The 19252-nt window shown below is 33.6% G+C and overlaps 1 protein-coding gene across 10 annotated transcripts in view; it reads right to left on the bottom strand.

The window, feature by feature from the left end:
• EYA4 (EYA transcriptional coactivator and phosphatase 4) overlaps nt 1-19252 on the bottom strand; it is a 368182-nt gene that overhangs the window by 22624 nt on the left and 326306 nt on the right. For all 10 annotated transcript variants that reach the window (XM_074187618.1, XM_074187619.1, XM_074187616.1 and 7 more), the window contains one exon: nt 1365-1454. In XM_074187618.1, the coding sequence (XP_074043719.1) occupies nt 1365-1454 (90 nt within the window). The remainder of the gene's footprint in view (nt 1-1364; nt 1455-19252) is intronic.

Below are 19252 nucleotides of genomic sequence, written 5' to 3'. Positions count from 1 at the left end.
AATTTATTTATAATAGTACATATATTAGTGGGATGCACTGAACCAGTCACTTTATAGATACACCTCAAAAGCTACAAAAATACATTCAAAGTTCTCATTAACTTTAATAGTTTAAGTAATTTACTAATTTAGTTTTTTTAAATAATTATCTATATAGGAAGATTTTTATTTTGTTGTAGACTAATAAACAAATTTTTAAAAATATTTTGCATCTTCAAATATATGCAAGAAAATCTCTGTAGCCATTTTATTTTTCCTTATGAAAGAAACATTTTCCCAAATGACTTGATAGCTAACAAGTAGGATCCTATAGAGAGATTGTATTTACTCAGGATTCTAGACCATTGATTTCTCAATTTATTACAGTTAATTTTCAGCTATTCATTGTACATATAGATTATGTAGGCTATTCCTTTTTTTCCCTTTTATTCTTTCTCTTAGAGATCTCACCTCCCACTAGAAGGTGGACATGGAAAAAAAAGAAAAAAAATTATTCAGTTGTGCTCTGTGTTAATAGTTTGGGGCAAAAATTTTGTGGATAAAGGAATAACATGGCTTGCTCAAATTAGTTGAGTTTTATGTCAGTTTGTATTCTCTCTACTATTGCTGGGGAAAATATGAAATATAGGATTTAAGAGGGTCTAAATTCTGTTTTACTTTGTTTCCATGTTGTACCTTGATCCAAATTGGGTGACAGATTGCTTTCCATGGAGGGGTGGGGGGGGGAAGTAAGATTGGGAGGGAATTGTAAAACTCAAATAATATCTTTAATAAAAATTAATAAAAAATAAAATTCTTTTTTAATTGAATCTTATTTTATAAGTAGTTATTAAACAACTATGTTCAATCCATATGCAAGTACTTGAACAGAAATGATATAAACCTAGCGACCAGAAAGAGTTGCTGCACTATATAAGACATATCATAAAATGCTATTCTTTGAGGAAATAAAAGAAATGGATTCAATATATATTAAAAAAAAAGAAAATTCATTTTACTACTAAGGTAATATTATTAAAATTCATAAAAACTTTTGTTGAGTTAAATTTGTACTGATACAGCAATCAATAAACATTTATTAAGCGCCTAGTATATGCTAGATATTGGCTAAGTGCAAGGGATACAAAAAGAGCCAAAAAGCAATCCTTTTCCTCAGGGAGCATACAAACTGCTGAAAATGAATATAGTCTTTAGCTCTGAGCTCATATTTTTATATTTAGTTCATGTTAGTTATTTAGTCTTATTTTTTAATCTTTGGAATAATTTTTGATATTTTCTTAAAAGTTATTAACATTACTTTTTTTTAATATGATCAACTCATTTAAGAGTTTCAGAATCTGCTACTATGGTCTTTTTTTTCTTACCTCCAAGTCATTAAAAAATAAATGTGTGTCAGCAAGGTTAAAAATCATTTCCTCCATTCGTAGTCCAAGGGTTACTGCCATTGGGGGATCCTAAAAGGAAAACACACATATCCTGAGTGAGGTAAGTTATCTGAAACCACCATGAGCAGCAAAAAACCACTTCTTGAGTGCCTACAACGAAGATGCCAATGTAGGCTCAGCTAGGATTAAGAAAAAGTCCCAGTGCTTAAAGTATTTACAATTCAAAGGGGAGATAGGGCATACAAACATTTGCAGAATCAAGGAATCTCAGAGTTGGCAGAGGCTTCAAAATCTAGCAATCTCAAACCCCTACCTTAAAGGGAATCTCCTCTAAGCATTTTCACAAATGGTCCAATGTAAAGAGGAACCATAATGATTGCACTACACTCTGAGATAGCCAATTTTGCATGTCTCTTTCTTTAAACATTGGGGAGTTTTGCTTTGTATTGTTTTTCTATATATTGAAATGACACTTGCCTTTAGAAATTTCTATTTTTGTCCCTTTGGTTAAAAAAAACCCCACAAACTCTTAAATCTATGGTACTCTAAGGCACTTTCTTCACAATGACAAGATAGAATTATTATTATTGTGATGATGATGATGATGATGAAATTGAGGTTAAGCAACAACTTTGAACATTAATATTCAGAGGTAAAATTTGAACATGGGCAACCTGATTTTAAGTTCGGTTCTTCTTCTATTTGAGTCATTTCTCCTTAGTAAATTCTAATTTCTCTTCCAAATAGCAATCTATCAAATGTTGAAAGAGAAATAATTATGTCCCCTTTAAGTCTTTTCCTTTCTAATGAAGGTAATGTTAACAGTCACCTAGGTTAAACACATGGATAGATCACAGACTTAGAAAGGTGAGTTCAAATTTGACCTCAGACACAAGCTGTCAAAAAGTCATTTAACCACCGTTTTCCTCAATTTTTCAACTGTAAAATGGATATAATAATAGCATCTACCTTCCAGGATTATTGTGAACATGAAATGAGATCATAATTAGAAAGCACTCAGCTTTGCAGATACATAGTGATCACTTTGTATATGTGAACTTCTACTAGTAATAACAATTAGTATTTCTTTGTACCTTCTAAACTTTTTTTTAAAATTCCCCATGGTCTTTGGTATGCTCACCAAATTGGTAATTTTTCCCTGAATGTGCTCTGGTGCCAATCCATTCCTAAAATGTAGAGACTTTAACTTGAGATATGGTTTGAACAGGTCAATGGGACTATCATTTCCTTTCTTCTTTAAATCATGGGTCTCCTAATGTAGTTTAAGAACATAGTTTTTTGGTTTACCATATATCATTCTTCAGTTATATTAGATTTGTGATCCACTAAAACTCTCAAATCTTTTTTTTTCACATGAATATTTATGCCAGGTCTCTTTCTCCCATTTTCATACTGTATTTATATAGTCATGTTTTAAAGTTATATACAGGTTTTTATATTTATAATTTTAATATTTATTCTTATTAGATTTAACCCATTCATCCATTTAACAAGTACTGAATATTGAGATAATTTTAGATGCTATTCTATAAACTAATATATCTTTTTCTCATTAGATTTGTCTTATAAATTTGATAAATCTACTTTTTTGTGTGTGTCCATAAGCATACATTTTATTTGCAATCCTGAGAACAAGAGCTACACTTTAACCATCCCCTGGATCTCTTCGTGCAACCTGTGCTACCTCCTTTGCTCCCTGGACTGAGAAGGGATGTCTCACTTTCCTGCTGACTCAGAATTCTCCTTGAATCTTACTATCTGATCTTGCTATCTCTTATACTTTGTGTTTCTTCCTTAAGGATATGATTTCTGTCTCATCACATTCAATTTGGATCAGCGTATACCATGGAAATAATGTAATGACTGGCAAATTGTCTTCTGTGGGAGCTAGGGGAGGGGAAGTAAGATTAGGGGGGAAATTGTAAAACTCAGAATAAATAAAATCTTTAAAAAAAAAAAAAGAAAAAACATACAAAATCAGAGACAGAGATGAAATTAGAATCTAGTTCTTCTGACTCCTGCCCAGTGCAAATTCTACTCTTCTGTGGTATGTACAAAGATCTAGACAAGTAGGAACTTGTTTACTACCATACATGGAAGATCCCAGAATGGGATAAATCTACTTTTTAATAATTTTATCAGTAATTTATAAAAATTATTAAACAACACAGGATAATTATAGCTGACATTCATAAAACAATTAAATCTATACATAAATCTATATTATCACTTTTGATCTTCCTAATAACTTTATGATGTTCCTAGTATTCAAATATTAGAGATGAAGAAATTGAGGTTAGACATTCTAATCCAGTTGCACAGTCACATATTTAGGAAAAAGTGGTTTTAATACAGGTCACTGTTGACATTTAGTCCACTATTTTTTCCATTATAACCCATGATTTCTTAGGTATTATACTAGATACTTCTTTCCAAGGTGATATCCACCCACCTATTAGGGACCAATCTTTGTTTTACCTCACTCATGAAATTCAGAATCCAACTAACAATACCACCAACTAGCTACATCTCTTCTTCATATATACAACCATGCCATGTTGAAATACAGCTGTTTTATCTCCAGAAACAAATGACTGTAATAATACTGTCCAAAAGTGGAGAAGAGATTGGATATATTCACATTCCTTGATGGACACTAAGGTTAGTATTGAGGAGATTTTTAAATATACATAAAATAGTTTGATACATATATGTATATATGTACATATATAATACATACATAAACATAAACTTATTGTGTATAGCTGTTTCAGTCATATCTCACAGTTCATGATATTTTCTTGGCAAAGTTACAAAAATGGTTTGCTATTTCTTTCTCCAATTCATTTTACAGATGAGGGAAATGAGTAAAATAGAGTTAAGTGACTTGCCTAGGGTCACAGCTAGTAAGTGCCTGAGATTAAATTTAAACTCAGGTCTTTCTGACTTCAGGTCTCTCTTTTTTTTTAGGTTTTTGCAAGGCAAATGGGGTTAAGTGGCTTGCCCAAGGCCACACAGCTAGTTAATTATTAAGTTTCTGAGACCAGATTTGAACCCAGGTACTCCTGACTCCAAGGCCGGTGCTTTATCCACTACGCTACCTAGCCACCCCCTGACTTCAGGTCTTGATGTTTTTTCCATACTGTGCCATCTAGCTACCCTATGTATATAAATACTGGAGTATATTAGAGTGGAGAGGAAGAAAGGAATTAATGATGTTTTATAAAGACCTAATATACCTTTACTAAGGAACAGAGTAGGCTATAAATGGGGTTCTGAACAATATGTTGGCTGCGGGGGGAGGAATATGGAGTCTGAGGAAAAATATTCAGGCATAGGAGAGGGAGATCCATGGATCACACATAATCAAAATTTTGCTTGACTGATCAGAAGTCATAAAAAGTGGAGAAAGGAAATTATGCTGCAGTAACACAGAGTAGACCAAGTTAATAGAGGGTTTTTTAATCTTTCATGAAGAGTTGAGTTTTGAATCACAGGATAAAATCATAAATTTAGAATGGGAAGGGACATCAGGGGTCATCTAATTCACACACTTCCTTTTCCAGTTGAAGAAACTGAGGTCCAGAGAAATTATGTGTAACACAATTAGTAGGTAGTGGGACAATGATTTGAATTTCCATTATCCTATGCTGCTATTATTAATAAGGATAAAAAACAGTTTTCAGACAAACATGAAAGGGTAAGATTTCATCAGAATATATAATGTTTAATGGCAAGAACAGTGATTAGGAGGACAGATGCAACAAAAATTATAGAACAAATGGTACAATATAGAAACTAATGATGCTTAAATTGTCTCCAAGTATTTGACAGAGCAAAGGTATCCCTTGACAGAAGTTGAAGAGGAGATGATTATGTTTGCCTTTTGTTCTTCAAGAAGACCATGACATGGGGCAGCTAGGTGGTGCAGTGGATAAAGCATCGGCCCTGAAATCAAGAGTACTTGGGTTCAAATCTGGTCTCAGACACTTAATAATTACCTAGCTGTGTGGCCTTGGGCAAGCCACTTAAACCCATTTGCCTTGCAAAAAAAAAGAAGACCATGGCATCAGGGAGGTGATGCCATGATGAGTACAAGAAATGGATTTGAGTGAGCAATTTCTGTGCTAAGTTGCCAGCCTCAAATTTTCCTACAGTCATCTAGGTCCAGTGGCCAGATATGAATCAGGACAACTGGAGATACTCTTGGATCAGGGTTAAGTGACTAGTTCCAGGTCAAACAGCTAGCAAATGTCAGTTGTCTAAGGCTGGATTTGAACTGTGTCCTTCTGACTCTAAGGCAAGTGCTCTATTCACTGTGCCACCTAGATGCCTATTTGAAGAGGTAGATAGGGGCAAAAAGCAGTTGAAGAGTAGATTTTTTACTTCACTTTACTTAATTCACTCTGTTTAATTTTAGTAGGAAGAAATTGAGATCTATAGGACTGAAAAGTTAAGGAGATCACTGGAAAGTATTAAATTTGGTGTTATCCCTAAAGGAGTATATGTGTTAAAGCAAGCTAAGGAATACAGTAAAGCAGAAGGAGAGCCAGGGAAGATTTTTGTAGGTGTGACTTAAAGATAAGAAGAAAACCAGAAGACAGTGTTTCCGAACCTCAGGCCAGAAAGGGTGTTTAAGAGGGGAGTGGAATGCAGTTTTGAATATAGCTGACAAGTCTAGAAGGATGAGAAGAGAAAAGAGATTATTGGTTTTGGCTGAGAAGAGGTTTTGGAAGACCTTAGAGGGTGATTTCAGTTGAGTGTCTGGGCCAGGAGCCAAAATGTAGAAGTTTGAAGAGGGATTCTGAGGAGAGAAATGTGAGGTAGTGTTTTTAACTTCTGAAAGTTAACCTTTCAAGAAATGAATTTAAATTTCAGTGAAATGTGGATCTATTTTTCTTTCAAGTTATGATTAGAAACATGCCATCCTTTCTAAGCCAAATAGTCTTCATCCACTCACCTAAACTGACAACTTATAGGTTCTCATTGCACACCTATGCTGCAAAAGCTCATTTCCTTTCTATGCTGCCTCTGCTACCCCTGGGGTTTTCCCCAACTTGTTGGGGTTCAAAAATATGATGCCACAGTCTGAGATCTTGTAGTTTAAAGGAAAGAGATCTGTTGTTGATGAAAAGGAAGAGAGGTAAAGTGGGGAGAGGAGAAGAGAGATAAAGAGGGAAAAATATTTCTAGTAAAGCCAAGACCACTATGATGAAAGATGTTTCAGATGGAAGTAATATATAATTTCATTATTATGAGTGCTCCCTCTACTGATACAGATTATATTTACTCAATCAAGTAACACATATTTAGCATCTGTGATGTTACAGATTCTATTCTATGTGATAGGAATACAAATATAAAGAATGAAGCAATATTTACTCATCAAGAATTTGTATTCTAATGGGACAGACAAAAATATACATATAAACACACATAGAATGAAAATAAAGATAATAATATAAATAATAGTAACTTCTGATTTAGTGGATTTGAGAACTTGATCAGGCTAGCTTTCTTGGGAGAGATATGTTATCTCTTGTTGGGTCTTTGTAGTTTGGTAGGATCTTTCAAAGTTTATGCCTTATAAGAACTTATATCTTTTAAAAGCTTGGGTCATATCAAAGTCATGATGAGACAACAGAAGGGGATTTTCTTCTATTAGAAGTGATAATAATATTAAATTACACTATTATTCCAAAAGCATATTTCCAATCACTTTATTTTCAAAATATATTGCAGAGATAAGATAAGATTTTGATACATTTTCCAGATGAAAGAGTTTTTCAAAATAGATTTTATATTTTTCAGGGCTATATCACCAACTACAGAATCTGGTCTCTTGGCTATAGACAGCTAGCTCCATGGTTCAGTAGACAGAGCAGTGGATCTGGAGTCAATTAAGACTTGAGTTCAAATCTGTGGTCTCACACTTATTAGCTATGTTATTCTGGTTAAATCCCTTGGCCTCAGTATCAGTTTCCTTATTTGCAAAATGAGGAGAAAAATAATATCTACCTTTCTGAGTTGTACTGAGGTTCAAGTGATATATTATCTGTAAATCAATCTATAAACCTTAAAGTATTATATGTGGATGCTGTTCAGTCATTTTACTTGTGTCTGACTCTTTGTGACTCCATTTTCTTTGCAAAGGTACTGGAGTGATTTGCCATTTCCTTCTCCAGCCCATTTTATAGAAGAGGAACTGACACAAACAGAGTTAAGTGAACTTACCCAAAGTCACATGGGTAAAAACTTTCTGAGGCTGGATTTGAGCTCAGAAAGATGAGTCTTAGGGACTTTAGGTCCAGTACTCTATCCAATGCAACAATACTAGCTATTACTATCATTTTGTTTTTATTTTTGCATTGTTTAAAAAAATTAAACTTAATCATCAACATGGATAAACAAAATGGGTAAAAATGTATATATATATATATATATATATATATAGTACATGTTCATATAAAGTATATGTTGTAATTGTTTTCAAAATGTATATTTAATAAAATAATAAAATAATTTGCTACATTTATGCCCCCTTCTCTTCTAAATATTTTTTTTGCAAGGCAAATGGGGTTAAGTGGCTTGACTCTAAACATTTTTTTTTGCAAGGCAAATGGGGTTAAGTGATTTGCCCAAGTCACACAGCTAGGTAATTATTATGTGTCCGAGGCCAGATTTGAACTCAGGTACTTCTGACTCCAGGGCTGGTGCTCTATCCACTGCACCAACTAGCCACCCCTAAACATTTTTCTTTAGAATAGGTATTGATATTGTTTTCTTTTAAAAATGTTTTCTTGATGCACTTAAACTCACGTTCCTTGAATCTTTCTCTCATTGGTTACCCCCACTTATAAAATTCCTCTCATGTAATAAATAGGTATAGTCATGCAAAATAAATTATCTCATGGTAATCATATCCTTTGCTCACTAGACTCTTTTGTTTCCCAACTTCTAGTAGGTTCAGAGAGGCTTATGCCAAAGTATAAAACTGATCATTCTAGAAATAATTTCATTCATGATCATTCTATAATATTGCCAGGAATATATTTTTAGATGAGAAAATTTGATCCATATTTAATGTTTCACTGAATCAACAGTATAGTAAATGTGCCATAGGGAATAGAAAACTGGCCTAAGATCCAGAAGGGTCTTCGTTCTCAGAACACTAGGGCAGCTTTTTAAATCTAAAGGTTGCAGAAAAGTGTCAGCCTGCATTGGTAGAGGGAATTTCCTCATTGGAAGTTTCCTATCCCAGTAAATTGAGATCTAGTTCCTATCTCTATCCCCTCTTCAATTAATATATCCATTGAGGTATAACTCATTTTAATAAATTGATTCTCTATTATGATGTGAAGGTCAAAAAGGTAGGACACTTTAAAAGTAAGACTGAAAGAGTAAAGACATGGACTATTCATAGTGTACCCTGGCCCAAAATCCTTAAAAATATAAACTATGCCACTTTATACAAGTGCCTATTAATTACAGTTACTGGGGAAAGTACTTAAGTTTGTGGGGCAGTCACTGAAAACTTTAAATAATAGTTTTTCTAAACATTTTGTCCTTTTATTGTTAAAATTGACAGTGAGCCTGTAATAGTGGAGAGAAAAATCAGTGTCACAAAGACCTGGATTGAAGTCCTATCTCAGACACAGTCTAATTGTGTGATCACAGAGGAGTCATTTACTTTTTCACTGTCCTCAGTCAATTCTTTAAGACTATAAGCTGCAGGATACAGGATAATCTATACTGGCAGACGAAATTTGCTCCCCATGAGTTCTCAACATTAATGAAATTAAATATTTATAGTAAAGAATTTGTAAATTCCTCCTATTAGATGCTAGTTCCCCACCACTATCTTTAGCTCTCAAACTATCAATTTGCTAGTTTGTACTTAGCTAAAAGGTAAATATTATAGCTGACCCAAAATACTATTGTGCTAACTGCTCATTCAAACTATTCACAGAACCATGAAGGAAAAAGTAGAAAAGGATATCAGGAAACATCAACTGTAATTACAGCATGAAAACATAATTCCATTAGAGATGCTATATGCTTTTGTGGAATGCTCACTGATGCAATTCACAAAATCTGATATCCATACTACTCCCATTATGTTACCAATGATTATTGCCTTTAAGACACACATGACAGCTGTATATTTAGAAATGGGTGATTTTTAGAAGAATTTCTCTAAGGTAGGTTGGTTAAGCAATTACTATTGCTAAGTCCTTCACATTTTCAAATAAAATTATTTATGGTATTATTTTGAGTATTAACATTTTTTGCCTTTACATTTTATTTATTTATTGAAAAAGTAAGAAAACATAGTATTCTTGTGTGATTTCTTTTTATTTAGTTCATGTTTCTGGAGTTCTATGAAACTTTGCATACTTCAAGTATGAGTGGGGAAAAACCCATGGAGAATTCATTTTATGCATTTTATAACCATGCAAATAAATTAAATTTTGAAAAGCAAAACAACAATGTCCTATCAAGCAAGCATGGGAAGCTTAAAAATGAAAAATGTATTTGAATATTGTAGAAGAATGATCCCAACAGCACTGAGGGCTGTCTGTATGCTTTTCATCTATATTGACTTCATATTAAATGTGCTACTAAATCCAGGACTTGGTAAGCATTTTGGCAAATCATCATTTACTATATTTTTTTTAAGTTTGAGGATTGCTGGAGTGAGAACTAGTTGTTTCCACTTCCCCCGCTTACCCCCACCATCACCACCACCACCGCACCCCAAGCTGTGCCAAGCTGTGCCAAGGTTTCAAACTAGTTAAAAAAAATCCTGCAGTGAGCTGGGCCAAGGACCTGTTGTCAGAGAGAGTCATTTAGCCAATAATGCCAGAGGGGCTAGAGACAGATTTGCTATAAGCCAACAAAAACTGAGCCTGTCAGAGGTTGTGATCTTATTTCTAAGAGAAAATCTAAAGTTTTGCTTTCAAATTCCTAATTTTTTTCCCCCAGCTGACTAAGTCACCAAGATTGCTAATTCAAAAACACCCCAAGACATAAAGGACTGCACTTTTCCAACTTAACTGTCAAGAGTTTTAAGAACTGAAGGAGATGGGGGAAGGTGTGTATCCCTCACAACTTGGTTATGCAATGGAAGGGAGAGCTCTGAGAGTCCCTTGCCTTACCACACTCACTCCCAGGAAGGAGCTGCCAAGGCCTACAATCCCACTAGTTTATCAGAAATTTGAAAATGAAACTCATTTCTGGACCAAATCCCAAATTCCATGTGGAGACGTATAAATGCTTTGCTCACTTTCATCTGATGCATTTAGAAGTACAACTTACTCTCCAAATCAGTATTTAACTGACACTCTTCAGTTCAGTTCAGTTGTAGTGAATTTTGGCTTTGGGTTCTAAGAAGAAGAGGTATTTAAAAAGTTGGAAAGAGAAGAGTGTGGGAATGGAGAAATTAAATGAAAAATGTGTTGGGGGTGGGTAGTAGTGAAACACAGATACACATACATACACAGTAGTTCTATACAGGTTAAAAAATGGCTAACAGAAATTTAATATGTGACAACTGAACTTTTGCCAATTTACTTTTGGTATTGCTCTATTAAAATACTGGAAAATTTCCCTAGATATTTTGTTGAATACAAAAGAAAAAAAAAGAACAGCTCTTTGGCCCTTACATATGTGATTCCAAGCCAGATATTACCAGTGTATAACCAAGTCAGGATCAAGTACAGCATTTCTCTATATCAAAATACTAATGCCTTTTAGTTGTGTTAGTGCAGAGTAAAAATTGGAGCCAGACTGTCTGTCTGTGGACCTCTCCACTGGATTGGGCCATCAAATGGAATTCCTCCTCATGGGACACAAGGTAAAAATATCTCAGGAGAGCCAGCAATTATGTATTTTTGAAAGAGAGATAGATAGGGCTTTTGAAAAAAAAATTAAAGTTCAAGTTCTTGAAATAGTTATTCCACTGGGAAAAGTAGTGCTTTAGTAGGTGATGGTATATACGGGCAGAAGAGGCCCAAGTTGACTAAAACAAAGGAAAGTCAAACCAAGTTTGAAAGAAAGGATGGAGAAGTCCTAGATGGAGAGAGTTTCCTTATGTTACTCAAAGGATCTAGATTCAAATCTAACCTCTGTCATTTGTGACATTGGACAAACACACTAACTTCTCTGAGATTTGGTGTCCTCAGGTATAAAATGAAGAGGTTGGATTAGATAACCTCAGAGATTTCTTCCATTTCTTTCAGTTTAATTATATTTTTTCACTCATATTTGAGTCTTCATAAACCACTAAGGATTTTCTTGGCAGAGAAATTGGAGTGGTTTGTCATTTTCTACTCTAGTTCATTTTACAGATGAGGAAAACTGAGACAAACAGAATGAAATGATTTGTCCAGGATCACATGGCTAGTAGGCAACTGATGATAGATTTGAACTCAGGAAGATGAGTTTTCCTGACTCCATGACTGTTGTTCTTTCCACTGAACTACTTAGTTCTATAATCCTTCTTTTATAATGATACACAAAATTTCATTGGAATTGAGTTTATGAATCAGGGCATAGCATCTTATTTAAATCTATAAATTTAAATACAATGCATTTTTAGATACCTGTCAAATCTATATAGCCTGTCTTAATTTCTTTCCTAAATTCTAGTTTCACATTACCAGTTACCTGTTGGATGCTACCCTTTGTTGGACATTTTCACATGAATATTCCAGCCATCTCAAAATCAATACATATGTAATAGACTTTATCATCACTTCTCTAAATTTCCCTATTTCTGCTAAAGAAAACAACCTCTCCCTAGCACCTAGGTTCACAACCTTTGCAATCACCTATAGCTCTTCCCTTTCTCTCACTTTCCCTATCCAGTAAGTTGTCAAGTCTTGCCCATTCTCTCTACACATTTCTCATCCTTTTTCTCTCAGTTCCCCACCTCAGACTTTATAAGATGCCCCTTGCCCTGAAGATACAACACAGAAAATTCAGCTTAGCATTTAAAATTCTAAAAGTGCACTTCACCTTCTCTTCATAGAATTATTCACTACTACATTTACTTCATTCTCAGGGCAAACTGGACATACACTATTTACTGAATTATGCTGCCTGTTATCTGGATGGCTTCCTCTCAGAAATCTTATCTTAAGTCTCACCCAGATATCATCTCTTCTGAGAAGATGTCCCTGATCACCCTTGTTGTGCACACTGGCTCCCTCTTCAAACTACCATCATTATACTTATCTGAACACCTGTCCTACCCTTTCTGACTCATAGGAAGGCCAGCTTTCTTGGGAAAAGTCTTTTAAATTTTTGCCTTTTTAGTCACCTTACATAGCCCAGTGCCTTGTAATCTAGTCAAAACTTAAATTAATGTTAGTTTTATTAAATTTCTGAATTAACATTAGGTTTTCTGATATTTTGTTTTGAAATGGCTGAAAAATTTGACTCTTACACCAAAGACTACTACCCTCCCCTCACTTCCTACTGGCACTCAGTCTTCTGTGTGTGGGGGGGTACAGTGGCAGACTTTGTCATGAATTAGTCTTTATAGACAAGCACTTTAATAATCAAAGATAGCATCAATTGGGTAATCGCTGGCTTTTGACTTTTGTTATTTGTTTTGTTTTTCAAGTAAGGACTTCCCTAGACAGAGAAAGAGTGACATTGATGTCTCCAGCCCAAGATTTTTAATATCAGTTTTCAAATGCATGTCTATGCAAAATAGACAGAATTTAAATAGTGCTTTAAAGTTCACAACTTGCTTTTCATATTTCATTTAATCTAAATTTTATAACTCTGGGAGGTAGGAGCTATTATTATTCTTCCTTTTTAAAAAAATAGCTAAGAAGACTGAGGGTAAGAGAGATTAAGTGACCTACCAAGGATCTACAGGTATTACATTCCTGAAGCACAATTTGAAGTCAAGTCTTCCTGACTCCAAATCCAGCACTCTAATATTACACTGTGCCATCTCATATGTGTATATAACCATATACATATATACATATATATATATATGTTCGTATACATATATATGAACAGCATTTATACAGTGTTTGGGGGTTTCATAAATTACTTTGATACTTGGTAATTCATTTGATCTTATGAGTAGATTTTATTATCTCCATTTTACAGATGAGAAAATTGAAGCAGAGTTAAAGTGACTTGCCCAGAGTTACATAACTAAGTAGCTGAGGCAGGATTTTAACTCTGGTACTTCTTACTCCAAGTCCACTATCATGAACTCATTGATACTTAAAAAAAAGCAAGCTAAGCAAGGAAAAGAAAAGAAAATTAACATACAAAGAATTTTAAGGAACCTCAAGAATTTGACTTTAGATAGAGACAACAAAGGTATCACATGGGGAAAATATTTCACTTCCTAAGTGTAAGAACCAAAGTAAAGATGATTGTGAGTGAAACCCTAAGATTGTAGCCAATTGTTGGTAGCAATCTGGATTCAAGATTGAATTTTGATCTCTCTCTTGTGTTGACAGCACTAGCTGAGAGAGTGCTTCAGAAGCAGTTAGCTAAATCCCTAGGGATTAGGGAGAGTAACAAACAGCATCAAAAGCATCACTTTGAAAGTAGTCTTGTTAGCCAATTGGAGAGCAAATAGACTGGGGGGGGGCAAAGATACATTTAGCCTCTACTCACCATCAAATGTTTGTAGGGATTGAGGATGAGGGTGAGAGAGATGCTAATTAGGACCCAGAATTATATTTAGGTAAAATATAATTAATGTTATCAAATCTATGGTGCATTCATTATTTTTTAAAAAATTGTATCCAACTCAGCTCCTCCAAATTTCTTGAATTTATACCCTTAAGACTGATTCATAACAAATATAAAACAATTCCAACTGCTATATCAGATCTAACTTTATTCTCTTTCAAAATATCCCTTGATCCTGGTCTGGCTCCAATGCCTTATTACATTTACCCTTCAGCTACTGGAGAACTAGATGGCAGGTTTAGGGGAAGAAGGATGGGAATTTTGGTTGGAGAACTTCTTGAGGTCAAGTTAACCTAATGAAGTAGGGCCAGGAACATTTTCTGAGACTGGAATTTGGGACTTCCAACCAGTTTGCCAGTGCTTTCTATTGGCTTCTGAAGTTTCAAAAGGCTCAAAAGAGTCTAGTCAGGCATACCCTAAATCAATCATTTAGCTCAGCCTCACCTTTTAGGATCATTTTAAATTTGCAATATAGAAAGGGTGATGGACTCTAGAGATAAAAAATGATAAATGTATTTTAAGATATGGCCAATTTAAACATTTATTTTGCTGTTCTATGTATATTTCTTTACAAGGTGACCTCTGTATTGCCACTGACTGGAGGAGAGAGTAAGGTTGATTACTTTGCACAGCTCTACCTTGTTTAAACCCATTTCACTTGCAAGTCCAGACATCATCCTTCTGATGTCATTTTTGCTTTTCCAGAATAAAGGATGAACAAGGGATTCTACTAAGGGGGGGTGAGGATAGCAAATTAGCAAATAGTGACAGATATACAAGAATGAATTAATAAAACTTTTAAAATATATTTTGGAGGCAACACAATTGGTAGAACAAAATTGTTTTCAATTCAATTCGGCAAACTTTAATTAAGCAATAGAGGAAAAGGACATGATCCTTTCAAGAAACTTATGATCTAAAAAAAAAGAAACTTATGATCTACTAGGAAATGGGAGGAGAAACTATGTATGTATGTATATATATATATATTACATAATATGTATATACATAAGTTTGTGTGTATACACACATACAAACATACAAATAAGTATAACATCAGATATTAAACGAAAGGGACAAAGAAAAGGTATTGGTAAATTCTACAGAATAAATTGAGCATGAAGAAAATACATTTTAGGATCTCAGTCCTACCTGCCTCGTCTATTTACTATTAGGACTGGTTCCTAAGATAAATAGACAAATTACTGATTCTTCTCTGGGTTTAAAATGTATTCAAGATTTAATGGTTCATCTCAAGTATAATATCTACAATATATTCCAGTGAAATTTAGTTACTATTATTAGATGGTATATAAATAACAGGACTGAGAATGGAACTATTTAGGAAAATAATTGAGAGTCAGCCCAATAACCAGTTAAAAAAAGAAACAAGAAGTAAAGGGTGAAGAATTATATTAAAGATTATATTGTATTACATATAATTATATATAATTATTTTATTATCATATATAATTATATGATATTATATATCATATCATATCATATCATATCATATCATATCATATATTATATTATATTATATTCATGAATATCAATAATGAAATGATCCGAAATTGGCAAATGGTCAAAAATTGGTAAATAGAATGGGTGTGTCTGTGTGTGGGGAGGGGGGGAAGGGATGGAGATTAAAGTACAAGTATGAAGCAAGTAAACTAAAGGAAAGTCAGACATTAGATTGAATGATGCATCACTGAACACAATATAGCTAACACATGTATATATACATATATATATGTATATATATATATATAGTGCTTTGGAATCTACTATTTTTCTCAAAACAGTTAAATAATGCAAACTCTCTTGAAAATATAATGAGATTACTTTTTTTTATAGACAATAACAGTTACATTTCTTCCAAGATTCAGTTTTGCTAAAGGGCAGGGGAAATGGTCTAAGATGGCCTAATGCTTCAGTGCTTTGATTTATTGTTAATAATAATAATAATAATAATAGTAATAATAATAATAGTAATGAAGCTAATAATGATAGCACTTTTATAGCATTTCAAAATATTCATAATTACTATGTCATTTGTTCCTCACAGCTAGCCTGAGAGATAGGGATTATGATTACTCCTATGCCTTAGACTGGGGCAGGTAGATGGTACAGTGGATAGAGTGTTAGGCCTGGAGTTAGGAAGGCTTCTATTCCTGCATTCAAATCCAGCCTCTGACACTTACCAGCTATGTGACTTTGGGATAGTCATTTAACCCTGTTTGTCTCAGTTTCCTCATCTGTAAAAATGATATGGAGAAAGGAATGTCAAGTCACTCCAGTGTCTTTGCTAAGAAAACCTCAAATGGAGTCACAGAGAGTTAGACATGAACAAAAAGCAAATCATTAATAAACAAAAAATTACAGATGCCAGTCTTAGGCAGTGGACTGACTGACTGAAGGTAACATATAAGCAAATTCCTGAGGCTGAATTTGAACTCAGATCTTTCGGACTCTTGTCTAGCACTCCAACCATTGTACCAGCTAACAACTTCTAAATAACTTAACATTTAAGTAAGCTTAGAATATGACAGGGGATAATATTATGAAGAAAAAAACACAGAAACAAACAAGCAGGTTATTTCCAAAATTATTTTTCTTTCATAAAATAAAAGTGGAGATTGTCTTTCAGATGTTGATATTCCACTTGGGAGTTTATATCCATATGACCTTGCACACTGCCTGGAACTTAGTAGACACTTTATATATTTGTCTATCAAATTTAAAGCCCTTGTTGATTTTCGTAGCCCTTATTAAATTAACTCCTTACTTTCCCAGTTTTTTATAACACTTCACATCTCTCTATGTACTCTGTGATCCAGTAAAATTGAGCTTCTTATTGCTCCTCACAGTAAGATATTCCATCTCCTGAATAGCTACATTTTCCTTGGTTCTACCGTATTCCTGGAATGTTCTCCCTCTTCATGTCCACTTTTTAACATCTCTGGCTTATTCAAAGCAGTTGAAAACCCCCCTTCTACAAGAACCCTTTCTTGGGCTCTCTTTATAACAATATTTTTCCTCTAATATTACATCCAAATTATCCCGTATAAGTTTTGGTTGTATATAGTGGTTTGCATATTATCTTCCCTATTGGGAGTTGTAATTTCTCTTTCCATTAACCATCCAGATTAGTGGGGAAAATTAGATTCTTGAATCACAGGGTTCATGTACCAACTATGAAACTTATTACAACTTTGGATGACTGAGTCATTTTAATTAGTATTAATATGCAAATTAACTACAAAGGACCCATAAAGGAAGATGCTAATTGCATCAAGAAATAACTGATAAATAGAAGTACATATATATATATATATATATATATTTAAATATGTGTGTAATACATATTCTAATAGTAGTTATCCCTAGGGTATAGCGAGAGAGGGAAGAAAAAATTATACAATAAAAAATTATACAATAACTTTACTATTTATTTAAAAGGAATAACAAGTTGTTACAGTTTCACGTGAAATCATAATTTTATTCTACTGCTTTATAGAAATGTTTTTCCTAAATTAAAAATAAAATAAATAAATTAAAAAAAACCCTAAGGCAAACATTTAGCTTTCTAGAGTCTGTTTCCTCACCTATAATGTGTGTTGATTAGCTTAGAGAACCTCTAAGCAATCCTCTCTCCTGGGCCATCCTGGGTTCATTCTCAATCTAGACTTAGAAAATTATTTTTTAAAGCCCTGCATTTCATTTAAATAATTTTCAGAAACATGAAAAGAGGGGATAGCACAGAAAGGGCCTCTTAGGACTTTTATCAGGCTTATTACCTGATCTATTAGTTTAATTAATTGATTGGAGTTGAGTAATTTCTTGTTAAACTCAAACTATCATTTGATAAGTATGGTTTTAAGCTCTGAAGATCTAGGATAGCATTGTTTTTCATTTCAGACTATCCTAAACAAACAAAATCCATCTAGTACTTCTCCAAATTTTATCTTTTGCGTATTTACTGTAGATTTTTTTTTGGGGGGGTTTACACTAAAATACAGTTTGCTTTCATCCTCTTGAATGCATTATTTCCTCTAAGTTGTTCTGGTGGTACATTTGGCATATATAAAACAAATTTTCTAAACTCAAAAATAATTTTAGAAGCTAGTATTTCTTTCCTTTTAAGGCAGCCATTTTCTCTTTTCTCAATCTGATCCATGATTTGTGCTATTTCCTTTGCATCTATACTCTTTGGAGTGACTTTAGAGAACCATGACTTCATCAAGTATGAAATGCTAATTCCCTTAAAGGAAAACATTTTTCAAAGTATCATTTTTTTAATTCTCCCCCTCAACACCCCCCCCCCCCCAAGTGAAGAATGGTTGGGACATATCAGGCAAAATAATATATACTATTAATCAAGGAACAGGAATGTTCCTCATAAACTTTAACAGATGATGGTACACTTCTAGCACATGTCCTGTCATATTAACAAGCTTATTTAAGAATTTCGCATTGTAGAAAACTCAATGTGCCAACTGGTACTCAGCTGCAAAAGCCATCATCATTCTTATAGGTCAGAGCAACTCAAATACCAATGTACATCATTTACTACTGGGGTAAATAGCCAAAAATAGATGCACACACAGGCATGGAAAGTGTCAACAAAGTTGCTGAGCTGAAACCAAAAGTTGTCATTACTACTTGAAGGATTAATTAAGTTGTCTTTTAAGAGGAAAGTTTGGAGAGTGATACTTATTTTAGAAAGAAACACAAGAAATTCCATTATTTTTCTTGAATAAATGTATGAAGACCATTTAATGTAGAGATGTATGAGTAACAATACATTCCTGAGTCATTTTCCATCCTGCCTTAGGAAGGTTTATATCTTCCCAAGTTAGGAAAACACAAAATTGTCATTGATATGAATTGTTTATTGTTTTTTTCCATCACTGGATAGGAGTAATTTTGCATCAGTCAGACTAGTATGCCACTTAGACATTAACAAAAAAGAAGGAAAAATATAGTCATTACTGAAACTTCAATGTCCATACAGTCTTACTTTTGATTATTTACCAGAGAAGAAAATTAAATATTTCAATATTAGGCATTTTTTAAAACTAAGTAACAATTTACATATAGGATTTTCTTTA

Source organism: Macrotis lagotis, chromosome 5 (assembly GCF_037893015.1).
Source record: "Macrotis lagotis isolate mMagLag1 chromosome 5, bilby.v1.9.chrom.fasta, whole genome shotgun sequence".
In the NCBI taxonomy this organism is placed as follows: domain Eukaryota; kingdom Metazoa; phylum Chordata; class Mammalia; order Peramelemorphia; family Peramelidae; genus Macrotis; species Macrotis lagotis.
Note: the sequence above shows the minus strand (reverse complement) of the source record. Positions and strands in the feature narration are given on the sequence as shown.